A 23,370-nucleotide genomic window follows, 5' to 3' on the forward strand; every position below is an offset into this window, starting at 1 on the left:
ATTTCCTATAAAAACTAATTGACACAAAAAGATCAACTAAATCAATTAGTCTGATTAATCACTTAACCCTGTATTGTACTTTGTTGTACAAGGTGGTGTAGAAAAATATTTTCACCATTTAAAAAATATATATTGTAATTAATCATAATCGAGGCAAAATTTTGAAATAATCGGGATATCGATTTGAAGTCATATGGCCCAGCCCTAGTCTCGCATATCCATACGATTGGAAATCTCTGCCCAGATCTCTGATCGTCTGGCTATGCAAGACTCACACACCGGTAACATATTCAACAGTAGCTCATAAAATCAACAAAATAAATGTTTTGTGTGCCCAGTAGAGCTTGTCATTCATGTCTGAACTTATCAACCACACAGCAATTTGTTCGCATTCAAGAGCTGCTGGAAATCCACTCCAGTCAAACTTCACTTTTGTTTCCTTGGATTCACTACCGCCTTCTGATTTTTGTTTACCTGAAGTGGCTGAACTCACAGCCACTTACTCATGGTTTGTATAATCTCCCTTCATTAAATTGAATAATAACTTGACCAAACCTATTAGAAACTTGTCATGTAGGCCAGAGCTAAGTACTGTACTGTATCCTTTTACATAATGTATATGCAACATTATGTCACATTTCTATCTGAACAGCATATTCACTTTTGTATGTCTCGTTCTCTTTCTAGTCCAAAAGGACAAAGTGTGTGCATGCTCCTGGATGAACAGTGTAATTGGATCATTCCATCGGCTCCCACAACACCCAGCTCAAACACAACAACACCAGTACCTATAAACACCACTGTACTGCAAAACACCACGTCCATATCTGTGAACGCAACCTCATCCCCACTGAATACAACTAGCCCCGCCCCTGTGAACGCAACCTCATCCCCACTGAATACAACTAGCCCCGCCCCTGTGAACGCAACCTCATCCCCACTGAATACAACTAGCCCCGCCGCCGTGAACACAACCTCATCCCCACTGAATACAACTAGCCCCGCCCCTGTGAATTCAACCTCATCCCCACTTAATACAACTAGCTCCGCCCCTGTGAACGCAACCTCATCCCCACTGAATACAACTAGCCCCGCCCCTGTGAATTCAACCTCATCCCCACTTAATACAACTAGCTCCGCCCCTGTGAACACAACCTCATTCCCATTGAATGCAACTAGCCCCGCCCCTGTGCATTCAACCTCATCCCCACTGAATACAACTAGCTCCGCCCCTGTGAACGCAACCTCATTCCCATTGAATACAACTAGCCCCGCCCCTGTGAATTCAACCTCATCCCCACTTAATACAACTAGCTCCGCCCCTGTGAACACAACCTCATCCCCACTTAATACAACTAGCCCCGCCCCTGTGAATTCAACCTCATCCCCACTGAATACAACTAGCCCCGCCCCTGTGAATTCAACCTCATCCCCACTTAATACAACTAGCTCCGCCCCTGTGAACACAACCTCATCCCCACTTAATACAACTAGCCCCGCCCCTGTGAATTCAACCTCATCCCCACTTAATACAACTAGCTCCGCCCCTGTGAACACAACCTCATTCCCATTGAATGCAACTAGCCCCGCCCCTGTGCATTCAACCTCATCCCCACTGAATACAACTAGCTCCGCCCCTGTGAACACAACCTCATACCCATTGAATACAACTAGCTCCGCCCCTGTGAACGCAACCTCATTCCCTTTGAATATAACTAGCTCTGCCCCTGCTAACACAACCTCATACCCATTGAATACAACTAGCTCCACCCCTGCTAACTCAAGTGCAACCCCATTGAATAATACTAGCTCCGCCCCTGTGATAGCAACCCCATCCCCATTGAATACAACAACTAGCTCCGCCCCTGTGAACACAACAGCAACCGCATTGAATACAACGAGCACAACATCCTCCCCACACAATATTATAACTACAGCTGGCAAGACCACAGTGACCACAGTACAACCCAACAAACCTACAACTACAACCACAACTACCACTACCGGAGATCCTTTGAAGCCTTCTGGAAACTCGACAAATGCCCCCACCACCATCACAGGTATGATGTCCTCTTGGATGTGTGCAAGAATGTGTTGCCTTCAAAATCGGAAACAAACTAAACTTTTCATGGGTTTGCTCATCTAAAGTTAAACGAGCAAAGGTTCTTACTTTCTTCATACTTTCTGTTCTTAAACGGCTGTTCTTGGACTCTGCTGCATAGCCTCATAAAAGCTTGGAACATAAAATAATTGATATAGTGTATCGCCCTCAGAATCACCAACCACCAACCAAACAGGGGACAGCAATGAGCAAGCTGCTGACAGGTTGCTGGAGTTAACCAACGACGTTTCCAAACTCAACTCCAGTCAGGTGGAGCAGCTGGTGTCCGAGTTGGAGGCTCTCCTGAGTGGGCCCAACGTCAGCCTGGCCCTGGGGAACACCTCGATCAATATCGTCAGCAACCTACTGGATGCCCCTTCAGAGACGGTGGCCTCCTCTTCCAAAAGGTCAGCTGTGATGACGAGAACATTCAGGTTGACTGAATTATAACATCAGTTGTCACCGATTTGCACTGATGTTGAGCATGTCCAGTCCATCCCATATTAAAATAGGCTTAAAGGAGTCAAAATATTACTTATTTTCAATCAATTACACACCCCATGAAGCCTTGAATTAATGGAGATTTTTTAGTTTTTGTCGCATCCCTAAGCCAATAATTTGATGAGCGGCAGAGTCTCCTACTGAGTCTCCTACTGAGTCTCCTACTGACAGATGACCCAGTCATCAATGATTGGCTCAGGAATGCAACAAAAACTAAAGAAATCTCCATGAATTCAAGGCTTCATGGGGTGTGTAATTGATAGAAAATAAGATTTTTGTTTGGGTGAACTACTCTTTTAAGACAATTTTAATATAGGATGGGTTGAACTACTCCTTTAAGGGAGGACTGACCGGTGGGCGGGCAAGCGGACCACATCGTCACGCTCATGTCTCTATAACCAAAATAAGGAGTTCCCATGCAGGTACGCCCAAATATGGACTATGTTGTCTAACATCAATGTGTCGTCATGGCATCAGGCGCAAACAAATCAGTCAGCTCCATATATGGGCACAAAAGGGGGCATGATCATATATGGGCATATACTGATGACATCAGGGATCTGGGCATAAAAGGGACAAGGACTGACAGATTTAGACATCGGCATACCCAGTCCATATATGGGCATGCTCGATTTGCGCTGACATTGGAGCATCCCATCCTTATGGGCCGCCTGCCCCCCACAGACGCAGCCAAAACTTTTACTTTATAGTAGATACATTTTATTTTTTCACTTTCCTGATATTTCCCATTTTATATGTTGGCATTAAACTGGCATGTCTGTTTGATATATACCAGCAAGTCAAACGATACATTTTTACGTTAAATTAACAACCAGTGAAATTAACAATACAGATTTTACTGAGTGCTTGTAAAGACAACAATGCAGTATATTACTGTATTATTACTACTACTGCTGTTAATAATAAAGCTGTAATTGTTTGTATCAGGCTCATAGGAATTGTTGATACAGTGGGACTGAAGCTGGTCTTTCCAGGAGATACAGAGACCATTCTGTCCAAAGCTCTGGCACTCTCTGTGAAAACAGTGGACGGCGGCAACTTTCAGGAGACCACTTTTTCTATATCAGACCCCAAAACTGTACAGGTATGACACAGACATTAATAAGTTAGTAGGTTTTCTCAATGGGGGCGGTACAGCCCCCCAGGGGGTGTACAGAGAAGGTCAGGGGGAGCTGGAAGCAATATTTTAAAGGGAGGCGCTGAGGTGCTCTTGGGAGTGGGCAGCAGTTTAATATATTGAAGTGCACATTTTCTTCATTTCATCCTAGACTTTTTTCATTAACTCTGCAGTCAATTGAGGAGGTGGTTTCTGAATTGTGTGTAGTTGCACGTTTTTTATTGGGATGATGATGGAAGATTGGCTAGATTTTAATGAGGTTTGTACAGGTGGAAGCATGTCTGGAAAGGCTACTAAAGCCTAATTTATACTCTGTTGTACGACGCTGTTGCTTGCTGAAAAGAACACATCTACAAGCCAACAACTCGTCACAATGCGGCGTTGTTGGCATGTTGATGTGACCTACTGTTACCATGTTACAGTAAGTATGTAGGACTAGTAGCCTGCCAAAGTTTGTACTTTTCCCCCTTTAAATGTCCATTGACATTGACAATGCATTGGGCGCTTAAAGTTGAATATTTCAAAAACTACAAATCATTTCAAAGTAAAACATCTCAAGGATGCATGTCCACAGTAAGGTGGAATTTTTGAACTGTGAATGGAGTTTCTAGGTGAAAGTGTTTTTTTTAGGTCCCAAAATCTTCCATTGGTCTCCATTATACATTTCTGAGTATATTTCTAAAACTATGAAACATTTCAAAGATTCCTTTTCAGGCAAACATGTCCACAGTAAGATGAACATTTTGAAGTTTGAATGGGGTTTCTAGGTGTAATGTCAAATCTGATATTTGGAAATCGATTAGATGTTTTCTAAACTATATACATTACTGTATTATTATATAACTTCACCCATTCACTGAAGCTTCTACTGTGGCTTCGTCATTATCTGCAAAAATGAGGGTGTCTAGTCGCTTTTCAATGTACTACTCCCCTGGGAGATGGATTGCTGAGGTGGAGCGCAACACCTACCATAAGCTCCCAGTACTTACTTACCCATGCCGTGCTACTCATACGCTGAGCTGGCAGATCCCGGGATCAAAACCAGAACCTTGTGGTCCAAAGTCAAACTTTTCTGTACCGACTGAGCTACCCGGGCCCCAAACCATTAATCCTCCCATATTAGCACATGAGAATAACTAAATCTGTTTAACTACATGAAACCTAGCATCACTGGTGGTATATAAATGCACCATTTACCAAATAAAAAGTAACCCCTTGGAAATTGAAGCCAGATATCTCTATCTTTCAGAGTTTTCAGGGTGTCTTTCATTTTAAGCACTTAGCTGATGCCATTCTTATCCACTCACTGTGTACAACAACTGCAACCATGGCATAAGATTCAGCTCCAAGATCATCAATAGAAAGCAGGACAAGGCACTCAGACATGGTGCCAAAAACAATAGTCCTGTGGTGCTAGAAGAATGAATAGAAGAGCCAAGGCTAGAAATATGGAATGGCAGTAGCAGTGCCAGTGATGCATACTGTCCAGTGGTTGGAATCACTTTATTAACCCTTTAAGACCTGAGGTTTTTTGAAAGTTTTGAAATTTTGAAACATTTTGAAAAAAAAAATCTAAAACATTTTCTTTCAATATTTTTTTTCCAAGATTTTTTTCAAAAATAGCAGATCTACAAGCTCATAGCGCGGCACTCGGTGCCGCGCTATGAGCTTGTATATCTGCTATTTTTGAATAGCCAAAGACATCTAAAGTGACACAGATGCGTTCCAGGTATCAATGGGTTAACTGTCCTATTTGTCCTGTCCTGTAGGTCCGTGGCGATCGCAGAGCCAGGAGTGCGAGAGAAACGTCAACTGTGCCTCAAGCCTCAGTCAGGTTGCCGCCGTCTCTCACACAGCACCTCAGCTCTCAGGAGCAGCAGCAGGCCTCCAGAGTCCAGTTCAACTTCTACCAGAAGAACACACTGTTCCAGGTATGCTCTCACTAGTCAAGCCAAAGCAGGACCACATGATTCCATCAAAACCGAGTGAAACATGAGTGTTCATTTAAAGAGGTGGTGCCATGTTTTTGCACTTTTTCTGTTTTTCATGTGTTTTATGGTGTTTTATGTCTTCTCTGACTATTTGGAGTTTCTTCCTGGAGGCTGAAACCTTGAGGGTCAAACGTGCCAATAGAGAAACAGCGCTTTAGTGACATCACAAAGCCCACACCCTCCCCCTCATTATCATAACACAACAGGTGTGGGCATGAGGAGGAGGAGGGACTAGGACAGGTGGGTGGTGCTAAGGTGGTGGAGGAGGTGCTAAGGTGAGAACCAGGTATACTTAATGCACTGGTGGGTGTGTCTACATAAAAACAACATTTTAACACTTACTGTACACTTTTTTTTTGTTGAAAAAAATCCTTACATAATAATAATACCTTATGATCAGGTTTTAGGGTTGAAAAATATCATGGCACTCCATCTTTAACTTTTGCTGTTCGGGTGGCATACAAAACGTAGGTAGTGCCAGGTATGTGGGTTTTTTTCCAAATGATGTCAACACTGGTATCATTTAACCAGTTTAAAGCTGCAATCCGGAACTAATATGAATTAATAAAACGTTATTTTAACCATTCTGTATGGTAGCACATCTGCAGTGGTTGGACGTGGTCTCCCTACTATTCCACTGAGAAATTTAGACCCAGGTGTCAGGCGGTGGACCACTAGCACTGCCTGAAGCTCATAGTGCAATATCTCCACTGATCAAGTGGAGAGACCTTATTGGCAGAGTGGTAGGAATGTGGTCTCTCATGTGGAAGACAATGATTCAAATCAAGATTGCAGCTTCAAGATTAGAAATTTCAGTGGTTTCCAAATGTTATCTTTAGGACAAATCTTTGGGAACTCAGCGCAGGCTGATCAGTGGGATCGTGGGAGCCAGTGTGGCCAACCTGACCATCACAGGACTGAAGGAAGATGTCTATATTCACCTGAAGATCTCGGAACCTATTCCGGTGAGTTGTGCAACTGAATATATATATACATATAGGTATACAGTATATAAATACAAGTAAGACGCGCGAACGCGGGAAGCGAACGCAAAAATATATATATATATATGAAAAAAATAAGTTAAAAAAGAAGTAACCAATGAAAAAATAAAAATAAAATACAAAAAAAATCTGCGTTAAAAGGAGCATCTTATAAAAATACAAATTCACAAAAAAAAAACTTTGAATGTTTTTGAACAATTCAACAAAGTGTTTGAAGTGCCTGTTTCACCCACTTCCGGGGGGCGGAGCCAAAATCCGAGCCCGAAGTATTTGTTCGTAGACCCCCACTTAGGGGGGGTAGAAAAAGTTTCGGAGCGATTCGGGCACTTTTCATTTAACATGGGGTTTCAATGGGGAGTTTTTAGGAGCCTTCTCCGGGGCGTGGCTTCCGGGGGAAGGGGCGGGCTTAAACACAACCTTGACAGGTGTGTTCAGTTTTCAAAGACCTTTCATTTGATGTATGGTACGTCTAAATTGGACATTTACTTATGTCAGAGGAGCTGCACACAGGCAGTGCACACAGAGACACAGAGAGGCAGTGCACACAGAGACACAGAGAGAGACACAACCCGAGCACGGTTTCATAGTAAGCTCCACTTGCGCGGAGGCGCGCCTTCGGCGCGCCTCCTTCCGCTGCGTTCGCAATAAACATTATTGAATTGAATTATCTATCATAATCTGATATATTTTCTTTTATATTCTTTACCACAGGCTAACTTTGTGGCCACATGTGTGTTCTGGGACTTTTCCAGAAATGGTAAGTTGTCCACTGTCTGAATGAAATAGAGATATACTAAATATGAATTCCGATCACAGAAATGTTGATTTGCTATGATGTGGTGCTGCAGATGGAGCAGGCGGATGGAATCCATCTGGCTGCCATGTCCGCAACAGCACGGATAACGTGACCACCTGTGGTTGTGACCACCTAACCAGTTTTGCTATACTACTGGTATGTACATGGTAAAACTGTTACCTTCAGATTCATGTCATTCATCCAAATATAATAACTGGTGCATAAGGCTGTCGATTATTTTATTGATTACTGAGAAGTGTGCTTTTCATACATGTATTTTTATTTTTAAATACCTGTGATACACGTTGAAACCCACATTTAGCAGACAGTGTTTATTATTACATGAAAGGATACAATGTTACATTGTGCTGCATAGATGGCAGCTCAAGGAATGTGTTCAAAGTGCATTTGTTAATTTCCTCACTTCAGTCTTTACTATTTAGAAATTGTTGTTCAAATTATTCTCACAGGACATTGCCAGAGAGACCCTAGTCAGCCGCATAAACGCAACAATCCTTACCTACATCACATACATTGGCTGCGGGATCTCCGCTATCTTCCTGTGCATTACCCTGCTCACGTACATGTCCTTTGGGTGAGTCAGAAAGCCACATGCTGCACCTGATTGTAGCTACATCATGTTGTATATTTATTCCTTCTCTTCGATAACAAAGGTCTGAACATGAACTTCTAAGCTTAGAGACAAATCACAGTCAGACTGACACCACTAAACCCAGCGACGGTTGCGGTTCTTTCCTTTCTATTTGACCGCTTGCAGGAAGTTGCATAAGGACATCCGAGCTAAGATCCTGATGCAACAGTGTCTGGCGTTGCTGCTGCTCAACCTGACGTTCCTGGTGGACGCCTGGCTGGCTCTCTACCCGGAAGCCGTGGGCCTCTGCATCTCCACGGCCTGGTTCCTCCACTACTTCCTGCTGGCCTCCTTCGCCTGGATGGGGCTGCAGGGGGTGCACATGTACCTGAGCCTTGTCAAGGTGTTCAATACCTACATCTCGAACCACATGCTCAAGTTATCACTGGTTGGCTGGGGCGTCCCGCTCATTGTGGTCATCATCGTCATCGCGATTGACAAGGACAACTACGGCCTGGTCACCTATGCGAAGTACACCGATGGCACTTCGGACGACTTGTGAGTCTTAACAGTGATTTTTTAAAACAATAGCGAATAAACGGTTTCATTAAAAAATTACACGTCCACCATTTTGAAAGGTTGTTTTGTGAGTAATATTCAGATCTTGGTATCATGGTGTTTTGGGAATTTCTGGCAGCAGAATATTTCCAAAATGTTGGCTCTTACTTCGATCTTGTTCTTTGTGAGCCATTCTAGATAAAAGCGCTCTGCTAAACGCCTACATTGCTAACTGTAATCCCACTAAGATTTTGAAACCTGTCCATAGACGCTCTCCTTGTCCTCTCTCCCACAGTTGTTGGCTAAAAAACGACATCGCCTTCTACGTGGCAGTGGTGGCGTACTTCTGCGTCATTTTTGTGTTCAACTGCAGCATGTTTGTGGTGGTGATGGTGCAGCTGTGTCGCATCAAGAAGCAGAACCCCCACAACCAGCAGCAACGCAGCGCACTACAGGACGTACGCAGTGTGATGGGAATCACTATGCTGCTGGGCCTTACCTGGGGCTTTGCTTTCTTTGCATGGGGGCCTGTGAGTCTGGCCTTCATGTACCTGTTTGCCATCTTTAACTCCTTCCAGGGTGAGCTTCACTTGACTTTGACCTGTACAAAGCAGGAAGTACGTGCAGGAATTTGTGTAGTTTTATTAGGGTTCCAGTCTAATAATAATAATGAATTCTGTATTTTATATCATTTGTGTGTGGCCAATTAATATATAAAAAGAAATATAGGTATAAAAGTTACAATATATAAAATATCGACCAATTAGAAAATGGGGCATGGCAAGCCACACCAATGAACCTCCAACCATTTTATGATGCATAGTACGATGCGTGGTTAAAAAAAGTCTGAAAGAAATAGGAAAAAACACGCTCGGTGGCGCGGTGGTAAAGTCCCTGCCCACCACCACGGAGGTTGTGGGTTCAAATCCACCGCGATGCATCCGGCTTTGTCGAGCGTCTGCACAAACACAATTGGCTTGTGTTCCGGGGACGGAAGCCGGGCAGGGAGGGTGATAATGGTCACTGCACGTACTCCTATGGGCTGGGGCGGCACCTGTCAGCGGGGAGTGTTGGGCGGGAGGAGTAGGACGAAGGCCATGTCCTCCTGGTGGGGGTTCCTCACTGGTAGCTGAGTCAGTAGGATACGACAGCAGTGACAACACAGAAATGTGTGTGGGGAGGAATCAATTGGCATAACTACTAAATTGGGGAGATAAAAGGGTAAAGAAAAATTGTCTACTCTAAAAAAAATAAAAAATTAAAGGGCCATTTTTGTCTTGCAGGGTTCTTTATCTTTGTGTTCCACTGTGCGGTGAAGGAAAATGTGAGGAAACAGTGGAGGACCTACCTGTGCTGTGGCAACCTGAGACTGTTAGAGAACTCAGGTTAGTCTCAAACTTTGCAACGTGGATACAAGTGATACATAAGTTTACGGAATTATAATATGAACAATATGTTCTTGGCATCTGATACTGAGGCCATATAAGGTTGTAAACAAAATGTGAAAAATCACACATTGCCTCTTACAATAAAATAAATTTCAGACAATAGATTTGAATAGTTTTCTTGTCTCTTCGAAAAACAAAGTGAAAGACAAGTTGTAAACGTATTTGTGTAAACAGAGATTTTACAGGCATTTGACCTTTTTCCGTGTTAAATGTGTCTCTTCATAGAATGGAGTCGCACAGCAACACAGAAGACATGGAGTCACACACAGTCGAATACAAGGCATTCTTCGGTAACTATATATTATATTTGTTGTATATACAGTATAATACATGTCAATAGAATAGAATTTAACTAGGGGAACGTCTTCTCTCCTTCAAGGCTTCTCAGTCCAACAACTCCTCCAGCCCTTCCTCTTTGCTTGTCAATGACCCATCATCGGAACCATACAATGGCATCGGTGAGCAAGAAATATACTCATGGTTATGTTAACATTAATTTAACTCTTGAGAATGGTCCATTTTTGTATGCATGTATGCAATTAATAATCATTATATCAGGATTACAATAATATGCATGAGACCATGGCTTTCAGTCTCATTCATGACCAATTGATCCTCTTAATCCAGTGCTGGTTTGACCTTTCTCTTTTCAATAATTCAATGTGGAAGCCTGGGCCACCGGACTATTAGGCAGTGTTTGGTCATTGACATTATAGCCCTGTTAGAGATATGTATTACGCAATATCTGTATTGTGTGTATTCTTATTCGGTTTTAGGGTTAGAGTTAGGTTACGTTTATGTTATTTAATTCGTATTTTTGCCTGATTTTACTGATTTAATATCAAATTTTTTACTATTTTAACATTTATTTTTATTATTCTAAATTACTTGGGGATGAGTAGCCCTGATCTCCTCAAGGCAAAACACAGGCCGAGGCACAGCCAAGTAGGAGTAAAACTTTATTTTACCCACCACTGGCTGTTTCAAATAATGAGCAGAGGAATTGATCATCAACCATCTACGATTATCAATAGCTACTGTAAAGTATAACGAACAGAAGGTTTGCCACAGAGACTTGTGAGTTTTGTTCAGAACATGAAGTTTGCTTTATATTAACGTAGTAAACGTACTCATCACCAGGCAGCCGCACTTAGAGTTGGTTTGTTTCAGAGGATAGGCAGACACATATAACAAATATAAATGCACCTGAGAAACTTTGGTCAACTTCATTATGTACTTGCATAATACATGGTCTTTTGGTCGCAAAAAAATACCTAGTCTACTTTGGATCTGATGGATAGGGTTCTGTGCAGACTGCAGTCCATTTGGAAACACTTGGTTGGACCCTACCTGTTTGTAGTGCCACTGTTGCCTGGTCCACTCTAGGTCCATTCTCCTAACATTATCAGAATGGCAGCTGCTAAATCCTTTGATCTCTGATGACCGTAACATTCTCCATGTCCTCCTCTTCAATACCTTCGGTTTTGGTCAAACTACCCCCCAACTTGGAAGCACCAGGTTGTTTGTTTATAATTAATTATACACAACGAATCTTTGGATTTGATGATAAACTCCCGTGGTCGTTAGTTTGAGTCGGCGGGGGTCTATCACTTTCTGTTTCTTTTTCCTCGGTAGCTTTCATTGTTTTAAAATACTTGCTTAAATCTGCACACTTTGCACTGAGCCAGCACAGATAGCTCTTGTATCCTCTCATTATATTGTTGTTGAGCTCTTTCCCCAAATTCGACTTGAAAACAAGCCGGTGAAACCACATGTTGGATGTTGATGTGTGGCCGGGATAGAATACAAGAACGCTCGTCCCAAAACACACTCGCCCCGGCGGCCTCAGTCGGCGAAAAAAATAGGGGCGAGTGTGTTATGGGGCGAGTGTGTTTTCACTGTGCATTGAGGAGGAAGGCGGTGCTGCAGACCAAACCATTTTGGGATTTACACGGGGGGGGGGGCAAATAAATACTTTAAAATACATCGTGTTTATGAGTGCATGATTTCAAAAGTGGGTGGGGGGAGACGAAACCCCCCCCCCCCGTCCCCCCCGGGATTGACGCGCCTGCCGTGGACGGCACTGCAGATTTATAAATAGATGGATTCCATGTAATCTCTACATTGCATGCATGCATACCTGCCAACCTCAGACCGTCCGATAACAGGAGATTTTTTTTCCCAGGGGGGAGGGGCGGCTCTTGACCACGCTGGGGGTCCCCCCCCCCAGGACATTTTTAACAGAGTAGATGTAATTCCAGTATTCTGGTGGATTTTGGGAGTTTGACACTTTTATCAGGCTTTACTTACATAGGATCCATTAAAAAGTTAAAAGTAGCAATAAAAGAGCCATATTTAATTATAACATTTTGCTGGGGACCCCCTGGCACCCCCCCCCCCCCCCAGTACCAAAAGAGAAATTTGATGTCTCCCCGGTAGCCGGGACCCAAGCCTCAAGACTCTTGAGCTAAAAAGTTTGTGAACCACTGCCATTTAGAACAGTGGTTTTCAACCTTTTTCATGCCAAGGACCCCTAAATTGATATACATTTGGCCCTGGACCCCCATCTGAAAATGTTTTGTGCCAGGGACCCCCAGAAGCAAAGATTTGAATGAAAATGTTCGCTTTAAAAATTTATATATATTTCAAAGATATGCACACATTTTCAAGATTTTTCAAAAATAGCAGATCTACAAGCTCATAGCGCGGCACTCGGTGCTGCGCTTATTTAATAGGCCCCTGGGGAGTTATATATGTATCTTGTTTGAAATTACCACTGATGGTACCACCATGGCATGGTATGGCAAATTTTAGGCATTGCAGTAGGGGTGTCACGAAAATCGATCGAAGTAAAGAAAAATAATCTATCAATAAAAATGTGTGAGAATCGTGACATTATAATGTGACAAGAGCTTGAATGGCACCTGCTGTTTGATGTGAAGAGTGCACACTGCAGTTAAAATATGAGCCACAATATGGCAGGAGAGGACTTTACAACCAGAGCTTAAGTTTCCTCACCTGCAAAAAGTCACAAATTTGTTGACTTGCTTCATCAAATCAAAAAAAGACTTGGACTTGAATGCCAAAGACTCTGGATTTGACTTAGGCTTCAACCCCAATGACTTGACTTGAGCCATATCTTGACTTGAGACTTCAAGTCAAGTCACATGACATAGTATACTATCTTTTTTCCCCCAACATACTGTAGTAGGCATTTATGGTATGGCACATTTGCATAACATAATTATCGTATGACATGTTTTGTTAAAAAAGGGGTTTATATCAACATAATATAGTAAGACAAATGTTGGCCAGATTACTCCAGGCTCCTCTACGGTAGCTCCCCTTCCCTTGTAGGGGAGTGAAAGTGTAATTTAGAGAAATACATCGAGTCATGGTATTAAGTATTACTGGTATGAATCCAAATTATTTATTTTAACACAGTTCACTAGAAACAGTATAACAGAATTAAAAGGACGAAACAATTAATTTTAAATAATTTATTTGTGGGATTTTCATTCAGAGATGCAAATGTATAAAAAAAACAAGCTTTAGTAGTGGTCTTCAAAGAATAACCGCTGTTTTATTGAAATGTGCTGGTACCTTGCTGTTAAGAGCCAACATCAAAATATGTATTACTTTCTACTGGTGATTTCTTTTGTTGAAAGAACCGTACTGTAATAATGAATGTAAAACTCTGTGCCCCACTGCAGGTAATCCAATTGACGACAGAGCAATCACAGCCAATGAAGAGCCCCGTTCAGACGTCATCCTCAATGAGATCAACAGTCAGTACAGAAACCAGCCAACACCTTAACCACTCGAAACCTAGCGTCCCTATTCTATGGGGCGAACATTCTGCGAAAATAGGCGATCTACAAGCTCACAACGCATCGCAAAGCAACACGTTAGGAGCTTGTAGATCACCTATTTTTGGGAGAGAGATTGATGTAATCTGAGGTTGTTGTATTTTTACATAACATTATTTGCATGATTATTCAGAACTGTCTGAAGCAGGAGTCATGGAAATAGCTTGATTTATGTATATTCAGTACTATTCTGTGTCTTTGAGCTAAGCTAGGCAATTGTTTACATAAGATGTTTTGCATTTGTCTTCCAGTGATAATCTAATGTACATCTCTGTTCTATGAGGTGACATAATTAACAACCATTACCAGTCCCTCTCTTTGTAAATACCTCCTGAACGCATATTTCTGTTATGTTATGAAATAAAGTTTCCATGAGTTTCAAACTTACTAAACTGTATCAGTGATTCAAATTCTGATGCAAACATTCTGCATTGCATTGTTGTTTAAAACGTATATGACATACAATTAACTGTTGCAGACCGTGTTGAATTTATTCAAGACATTTGTTTCCAACCCTTTGTTTTAGTTTTTAGTTGCAGGTGGCCACTGCTTAACAAAAGTTATTTATTTTAAAGCGGGGCAAAATAAGCATTCGGTGAACTGTCAAATAAATAAATGTAACAAAAGCAACACAATGTTCATCAAAGGCATGAATGTGGTCTGTATCTATGCAAGCAACATTCACTTCTTTTTTTTCCATTCATGTCCTTTACAGTACATCCACCCAATAAAGTTTTAGAAAAGTCAAAACCCAATATGTAAAAACAAAATCCAGCAGGAGAAACTAAGAAGGTGCTATATAATAATAATTAAAAAATGTCACATAAAAGCGATACAAGCACCAAAGAAAGATCCTTTTCCCTTTTAGAACATTTTTGGACTTTTAGCATTTAAGCCTGATTTATACTTATTCTAGTTGTGCACGTGTATCAACGCACCAAAAATAGCTGATCAATATCACACCTCGTCGCACTGCGACATCTTGTGAGCTTGTAGATCGGCTATTTTCGGTGTGCGACACCCACGCACGACAAGTATAACACAGGCTTTAAAAGTCTCAGTGGTAGGGATGGGACGATACACAATATTGTTTATCGGAATCAATTCATTTTGCCTAGTTTCATATCCGGTCTAGAGAGAAATGGCAGATACGGAAACAGTCCGTCTGAATCCATATACGTGGAAATTGTAATTTTGTAGTAGGCGGGCTCTCAACAGGCTAGCACTATCTACATTTAGAATCCAGGCTTCCATACTTGTACTACACGAGGTTACCATGACTGAAGAAGCTTATCCTCTACAACTAAATTGGACGTGTTGAAATACTCTGGATTCAATACTAAACATATATGTAATGTGTTCCGTAACTTCAACACTGTGTCCGGTAATCAACATCAACGCATCTCCATTATAACCACCCAGCTCTGTTTGACAAACTGCAGGTACAGATCCAACATTACAGTAAGTTAAGTCTACTTAATGCAACAATGACTAATGTTGACGTTTAATGTTCCCTACATTATGATATTGTTAAACTGTATATGAATGTGATGAAACACATTTAGCTTCATGGCTAACATAGTAGCCATTAGCCATGCGGCAATAAAGGCTTTTTAAAATATAATCTGCTCCTCCCTGCTTTATTTTGATTATCACATTAATATTGTGAATCTCAATTATTTTGGCCGCAATAACCGTGACATGACGTTTTCATATGGTCCCATCCCTACTCAATGGGCAGGGTCAAACTGCCTTTTACACATCCCGCAAAGCACCGAGAATCAAACCACACGCAAGCCACAGTGACAGAAAATAAAACAAAACAAAACCCAAACAAGCAATCAACTTCAACTGTGCTCAGGTTATGCTGGTCTCTACCACGCAAAAAGGAGCGGTGTATCTCGAGATTCAAAAAGTAAGGTAAAACCAAGGTAACAAATGTGTAAAAGTTACCCTACATCTCAGTGTATCAAATCAGTGACTTGCCAATCAGTCTTGAGAGCACATGCAGAAGAAAAAACAATCCAAGCCACACATTGGACAAAACGACAAAAGAAAATGAAAAAAATAAAAAAGGAAAAAATTACAATCTCTGAGGTTTGAACGAACACATACGATGATAAAACAAGACATCTAAAACAGGGTAGGAAGAACGTTTTGACACAGAGGGATACTAAAATCAGGGTCATCTCTCCCCGCAGTGCTACAGCTTACAAGGGGAAGGGAATTTCACATTCAGCAGGCAGGCGGGGGGAGGGTGGAGGGGAGGGCTCTACTTCTTCCATACCGTGTAGAACACCCATCTGAGACATTGTATTAAGGAACAGATCATACTATAAAAAACAACTTTAATATAGCATTTGTGCACATCCACTGCAAATCTTGCTCCTACTCAGAGGAATTGTTTGTAAATCCAACATTGGCCCCTTCTTCAGATGATAAAGGGTGAAAAGCAGTTTGAAAGATTACAATTATGTGTTGCATTCAGTGCTTGGAAGTGGGATCCCACGGGTTATGCGGGATCTGATGCAAATCTTGCGGGCTCAGGCAGTTTTTAAATACCTCACAAAATCCTGCAACGTCCGCATTTAACCGGATATAGGGCACCTGAAGCATGTTTGGTCATGTGGGGAACGTTGTTCCCAACTGGTTATGTGCATAATGCATCTATTTAATAATCTACTGTAAGTCCAGCGGAGCCCACTGTGTCGCTGTCTGTGGTGCTGTAATGTCTGTTGCTGTATTAATTTTGTCTTTGAATTGCCAATGTTTGGGTTAAAACGAGTGAGCTCTCTCTCTCACACAGAGCAGCTCCATGTGTGTACATGGGCACTGCCCGCAGTCAGTCTCTCTCTCTCGTGCGTGCGCTTACGCGGCACTAGACGCTAATATTGCAGGTGTATGTGGGACTAAACAACCCTTACATTTTTGTTTTGCCGGTGGGAGCAGTGGTCAGAAATTTTAAACATTGCGGCGCAGGCGGTAATCGTCAGAAATCCAGCGGGAGCGGGATTAAGAAAACAGTCCCACAGCGGGCTCTACTTGAAACTTTATAAGAAGTATACAAATCAGGAACTCTGCATGTTATCAGCAACCCACTCTGTATTACATTTGCAGTAATTTATTTATTTTTACTTACATTTCTAAATATACTAAAAATTTTATATATTTTGACTAATTTATTTTAGATTTAGGTTGGCCACTAAATAAAAGGTCTTCCATATGGGCATGTCAAAATAGATTTGTATTTGACATAGCAAATATTTTATGAAATAGCAGTCAACAGGTATTAAGAGTACTGGGATATGGAAAATGAAGGGAATAAGGAGCGACTAGAATAAATGATGATAGTTCCGAGTACGCCTACACAGTAAAATCCTTATATTTAACTGAAATTATATTAACAACTTAAAGCCATATGGAAAGCCAAACATTTTAAGAAAAAATACATAGAATCAAACATTTTTCAAAAGAAAAAAATAATTCCATTGATTTAAAAAATACCTTTTAAGAAGTAGTGAAAATAGCAGATCAACAAGCTCACAACGTGTCGCATTGTGAGCGTGTAGATCTGCTATTTTCCCTAGTTTGGGTCACAGGGAGACATCAAATTTCTCTTTTGAGTCTCGAGCTAAAAGGTTTGGGAACCACTGCTATAGAGCCTCTGACAACTAAAAAATGTATTCAAGAAGTCCTTCATCCCAAGTCAAGTGCCATCAATATTCTTAACTCTACAAAGTGGCTGATGAGATTTAAGCCACAGACATTGACATGAACAGTTTTTCATGTGTAATAGGACTGTCCATGTGTTTACTAACTGCTTGTCTGCTTTTTATGCTGCCGTTTCTTGTTTTGATGAGCCAAACTAAAATTTCCACCCTGGTGGACAATTAAAGATGTATTCTATTCTATTCATACCTGGTGCTCATGGGAAAAAGTGCAGGTAACTCTTATCAGCTAAAAATATTTGTACTGTTACTGCCCACTTCAACTACTGCATCTATTCATAAATAACCTTCTCCGGCATGTTAACTTGATTTGCCGGTTTGGGAAACTCCCTGACATACCTTTATCTTCAGAGAAAGAAATTATAGCCTCTTACAATGTTGGAACATGCCAAACAGTCAATGTTAAAAAAAAAAAAATTAATTGGACAGGCATAATGTGTTTACTATAATGCTTGTACATACATATTACCATTACGCAAGTGATAGCAATGTGTACAAAAGGCTCAAACGTCTAAAATGAATAGCGCCCAACCGATGTATCGGCCAAACCATAGCCTTTTGTGCACATTTGTTATTCAAAATAATGTCAAGATTTTGCACTTCGGCATCAGACTCAGAAATGTTGGCACCCACCCATAGGGCTCTTTAAAAAAAAAGGATACAGCTCCATGTATGAGGGCACACACACCACCTCCTTGGAGAAGTCCACGGGACACGAGAGCCTTCCCAGCTGCTCCTCATAGAGACCAAGTGCCTCAGTTAGATTCGCACAGTTACCCTGTCGACACAAAACATAAGGGAAAGAACCTTAGGGTGCTGTTTCCACTGTTTTTCAAAAGATTTAAAAAAAAAGTTTACAACAAAAAAGTCACAACTTTTCATCAATTAAAAACTATTCCAATTTTTTTTCCCAACATCAGTATTTCATAAATAAAATAAAATCATTTCGAATAATTTAATTATTGAAAATATTAGATCCACAAGCTCGCAACGCGGCGCAAAACAACACGGTGAGAGCTTGTAGATTTGCTATTTTCAATAGTTTGGGTCCCGGGCAAACGTCTAATTAATTTCTATTTTGGGTCTTGAGCTAAAGAGTTTGGGAACCACTGCCTTCGGGGACATATCTGAGATCATAATCTGTAGGGCAAAGAAAAAAGGCTGGCAGGCTTCCAAGGACTCAAATGCAAATGAAGTCTATTTATTTTTCATTTTATCATTTCATTTCCCACAACATTCCTACAGAACGATAAGAGGCCCTTTATCAGAGCCAAATGTTAAAGAAAGGATTTACCTGTGTGAAATATTTCCCACTGTGACGTAGTACTTTGATTGACAGGTCTAAGATGAGACTCAGGAACTCCCATGTAGAATCTAAACAGGTTTCACACATGAATAGAATCCAGAAAACTCAACAGAAAGCAACACTGTGTTTGTAACAGGCAGCCCACTTCCATTACATTAACCTGTATGTCATGAGAATTTCAATTAGATTTGTATTATAGTGGTTATTCTGCCTATTTTTTCAATTACATTTTATCACAGTGCCTAATCACGACAAGTTATCTAATGACACTTTACATATAGAGCAAGTGTGTTCACACATACAATGACTTTGGCTTAGTAGGCTGATCTTTCCTTTCAATCAATATCACAAATAAATACAAATATAGAAAACTGTTCATTAAGGATAAGTAATCTGATGACAGTGAGCGATCAGGCAATTCAATTTATTTTGCTCATTGACGGTAGCATACCATAACAGATAATCTGTGTCATATTTCCATAGGCGAGTACCAAACCAGCTTCATTTGCTGAAACATTTATTAAAGCTTTGAAACATCACTTATGCGTATAGCACACATACCCTCCTCCGGTGAGGTGGATATGGGGACCGCAGTCAGGTCGTTGATGACGTAATCAAACGTCCTCCCTTCCTGAACGTACTTCTTCAGCACGGGAACACAATCCTCGACAAGGACCTGGCATTTATGACAAACACCATTTCACAGTTCACAACAAATATGTTCTTCCTTCAAAGTGTCACGAAACATCATCTAGCTAGCAAGCTTACAGCAGCTTTATCAGATAAATAACACAGCATAACTTGAATAACAAACTTTATCCCTTCTTTGCTTCCTGTCTCCCCCTACTGGTTAACGGAACGAACTGCAAGATGTTGTATCCAAATTCACTCCAAAATCGTTTCCCTCTTCATTTTACAGTAGCTCTAATTTCAGCCCCACTCCCGCTCCTCCAGACTATGAATGGAACAGTTGGTCTATCAATCCATCCCAATATTCTCCGGACCATCAGCATTCATTCATTTTTATATTTGGGCAGAGAACGTAATTAACTGAATTCCTGCCTCACCTGGTAACAGTCTCCATTCAGGTTGTCCAAGACATTCCCGCAAGTCTTCCTCATGTAGGTTCTGCATCCGTCGATCACCATTTGGTCAATGTGCACACTTTGTCAAGGCATTATAAACAAAAAACATGTCTGGTCTGGATACATGGCAGAACATAACAAACATGGTAAAAGAGAAGCATACATATTGTGATGTCTGAGGGTTGACCAAGTACAAGCAACTTGCAAAGTCTTGCACCTCTGCCAAGCTGTGACTTCAAACTTCCTGGAATGGCTTGCATCCACCAGACCTATAATAATACTGCGTTTCCACTTACCAGTCCCTGCACCGCACGCTTGTGCCGTCGTTTCCATATACAAAGACCCGGGCCAAAGTGGGCTCAGTGGGGCCGAAAAGGGTGCCAATTTTGGCCTCACTCCCAGAGCGGTCTGAGGCAGGCCAAACAGTCCCAAACCGGTGATGTGAAATGCTGCTTGCAACCGATTGGCTGTGGTCATGATGTTTCGGTAGACTAAAGTGAGGACTGCATTTGCTCTCCCCCAAGACTTCAGAACATGTATATAGTTTGCTGTGATTGATTTATTTATTTGTATATACATTTTAAACTGGTTTTGCTGTTGCGGTTTTGTATATATTTTTGTTAATAAATTGTTTTATTAACAAACATCCATTTGGTTCCATTTTTACACTCTGGGTTTACAGACCAGAAAGGATCCATTTGGTTCGTACCGATAGCTGGAACACTGCCTGCATAGGTGATTTGCATTTGGTGTACAGGACGATTGGACACTTATTTGCATTACATTGTTAGGCAAGAAGCAATGATCTCCACCTATGTACTTAGTTACATTAATGACCGTAGTCTACACATAGCTGTGGATTTGAGAGGGGGTACTATTGTGCTATGGACACGGGAGATATTTTGGGTGCTGGGCCGTAGGAGGCCATATGGTGCGGTGCTGCACTGCTGTGTCAAAACTCAGCATTAGACTTGGGAGGTAAGGTACATGCTTAATTGCTTATAAACGCTAATGCTCCAATTTCATATCACTTTTCCACAATGACAGCAGATCATAGGTTACAGTGGACCATACTATTTTTTTAATAATAACATCACAATTTTTTTCAATTACTAACTCACCTACAGTATCTAAAAGTCAATGTTAGCTAAACCTAATTGTGCCAGACCACTTGTGAAAGACACTTGTATATCTGCTATTTTTGAATAGCCACGGTATAAAATCTAAGAAGACACCAATGCTTTCCCGGTTTTAATGGGTTAAGTCACCACACCTTATTCCTGTTGAGCAGTTGTTCTGGACCCTGCTTTAAATACACATGTTGAGAGAAATCCTGTAACCCCAGCACATGTCGAAAGGAATTTCCCTGAAAGGATATCTCCACCATGGTGATCATCTTTGGCTTGAGCTTGACAACCTCGGCGAGGATCCCTCCATCACCACCTCCCAGTATCAGCACCTCCTTGCCGGCATAGTCCTCTTGTCCACCGCCCATGATGGCGTGGGTGTACGCTAAATCACTTTCTGCCATGTCTGGAACACAATGCGCAACAGTACATCACTGGCAAGTCTAGCACATCAAATATTACTTAACCCATTAACACATTAACCGCCAAGAACGTAGTCCTACGGTCCGTTAAATCCAACTGTTAAGCGCCGAGACCGTAGCCCTACGGTCCACGGTCTTTTCGCGCTATTCACTTCCGGGTTCACTTTCGGATTTTTTTTGATCCACTTCCGTTTCCGGTTTGATGACCGGAAATAGAATTATTTGGGATCCGGTTTTGACGATCACGTCCGCTCTCGTTCTACAGACGAAACTGAAACTCAATTCTCTTCCTGTAGTTTTTTCTCCTCGCATTTCACTGTTTAACGTAATCCGCTCTAACTACAACATGGATACCCCGTTTGACACGTGGTCTTCACTGGGAGATACAGTGGGATGTCGCGGATGTAAACAGACCTTGTACGGCTCAATCTTAAGGATTTTAACAAGATCTATGGCGACATGAAAAAAACTAAAAAACAACAAAAACACCTTGGCACTGGTGAGTACATTATGAGATTAACCTCTGGCGGTCGATGTGTTAAGACCGGGAACGCATCTGTGTGTCATTTTTAGATTTCTTTGGCTATTCAAAAATAGCAGACCTACAAGCTCATAGCGCGGCAATGAGCTTGTTGATCTGCCATTTGTTTTTAATCTTGAAAATGTGTGCAAATCTTTGAATACTGTGTATATATATTTTTTTAAGCGAACATTTCTAACTCAAATCTTATTGCTTCTGGGGATTCTACAAATGTCTTCTATATCAGTTTAAAACAGTTTTCTGAAACACTTATGTTGCTATAATATCAGTGGTTCTCAAACATTTTCATGTCAAGGACCCCCAAAATTATATGCATTTGGCTGCGGACCCCCATCTCAAAATATTTTGTTCCAGGGACCCCCAGAAGCAAAGATTTGAGTAAAAAACAATTACTTTAAAAATATATATTCAAAGATTTCAAGATAATAAAAAAAAATTGCTGATCTACAAGCTCATAGCGAGTGCCGCGCTATGAGCTTGTATATCTGCTATTTTTGAATAGCCCAAGTATAAGATAATGGTTTTGGTGGTTAAAATCTAAAATGACACGGATGCATCCCCCGGTCTTAAAGGGTTAACCACATGAACCCCAGCATCCCTATTCTGGCCATGGCATAATAATAGGCGAAGATTCTGCAAAAACTGTTCCAACGATAATAGGCAAACATCTCGTGAAAATAGTCACGCTCACAATGCATTGCGGCGTGTTATGAGCTTGTAGGTCAGTTATTTTAGCTATTTGTCATACTAAGTGGTTAATGATTGTTAGCAGTCAATTATCCCACAGTAACTGAGCTAAACTTGAACATAAATAATAAACTAAATATCTTTGGCACCTCCCTTGCTCTTTAAAATCTGCTTAAATTTCACATACATTTTTTTAAACCTGGCATTAGCCTTGCATTCAGTTATTACAGTATACTTACTAACGTCTCCGTTGAGGACTAGGATATTTCCAAACTGCTGAGAGTGCAAAATCTTTATGTTTTGGTATGCGGAATCTTTGTCATACACGACCCGGTCGATGTCATACTCCACCAGTCTGCCGTCAGCTGTGGGCCAGTACCGATCAACAGCTGAGCCCCGGGTGAGAGCTGGAAGCCTGGAATGGGATAGGAGAAGCCAAGCATACCACACCGTTAATCATTGCATCACGTAAGGCA

General features: G+C 41.3%; 2 protein-coding genes across 5 annotated transcripts in view; one reads left to right on the forward strand and one right to left on the reverse strand.

Annotated features, from left to right (window-relative positions):
- LOC308089686 (uncharacterized protein) overlaps positions 1-15,827 on the forward strand; it is a 27,900-nt gene extending 12,073 nt beyond the window's left edge. For all 4 annotated transcript variants that reach the window (XM_080434544.1, XM_080434547.1, XM_080434545.1 and 1 more), the window contains 15 exons: positions 379-508; positions 688-2,060; positions 2,274-2,508; positions 3,551-3,707; positions 5,510-5,671; positions 6,571-6,696; positions 7,447-7,492; positions 7,584-7,687; positions 8,002-8,126; positions 8,310-8,681; positions 8,977-9,260; positions 9,965-10,066; positions 10,355-10,419; positions 10,509-10,587; positions 13,843-15,827. In XM_080434544.1, coding sequence (XP_080290670.1) covers positions 379-508; positions 688-2,060; positions 2,274-2,508; positions 3,551-3,707; positions 5,510-5,671; positions 6,571-6,696; positions 7,447-7,492; positions 7,584-7,687; positions 8,002-8,126; positions 8,310-8,681; positions 8,977-9,260; positions 9,965-10,066; positions 10,355-10,419; positions 10,509-10,587; positions 13,843-13,946 — 3,464 coding nt within the window. In that variant the 3' untranslated portion in view covers positions 13,947-15,827. The remainder of the gene's footprint in view (positions 1-378; positions 509-687; positions 2,061-2,273; positions 2,509-3,550; positions 3,708-5,509; positions 5,672-6,570; positions 6,697-7,446; positions 7,493-7,583; positions 7,688-8,001; positions 8,127-8,309; positions 8,682-8,976; positions 9,261-9,964; positions 10,067-10,354; positions 10,420-10,508; positions 10,588-13,842) is intronic.
- Positions 14,469-23,370, reverse strand: part of sms (spermine synthase) — a 14,702-nt gene continuing 5,800 nt past the window's right edge. Inside the window, exons 5-11 of the mRNA XM_080434548.1 lie at positions 23,134-23,309; positions 21,494-21,650; positions 20,100-20,187; positions 19,594-19,708; positions 19,021-19,100; positions 18,389-18,504; positions 14,469-16,301 (exon numbers count right to left, since the gene is read on the reverse strand). Coding sequence (XP_080290674.1) covers positions 16,271-16,301; positions 18,389-18,504; positions 19,021-19,100; positions 19,594-19,708; positions 20,100-20,187; positions 21,494-21,650; positions 23,134-23,309 — 763 coding nt within the window. The 3' untranslated portion in view covers positions 14,469-16,270. The remainder of the gene's footprint in view (positions 16,302-18,388; positions 18,505-19,020; positions 19,101-19,593; positions 19,709-20,099; positions 20,188-21,493; positions 21,651-23,133; positions 23,310-23,370) is intronic.

Source organism: Gymnoscopelus braueri, assembly GCF_963280865.1.
Source record: "Gymnoscopelus braueri genome assembly, chromosome: 8".
NCBI classification, from domain to species: Eukaryota; Metazoa; Chordata; class Actinopteri; order Myctophiformes; family Myctophidae; genus Gymnoscopelus; species Gymnoscopelus braueri.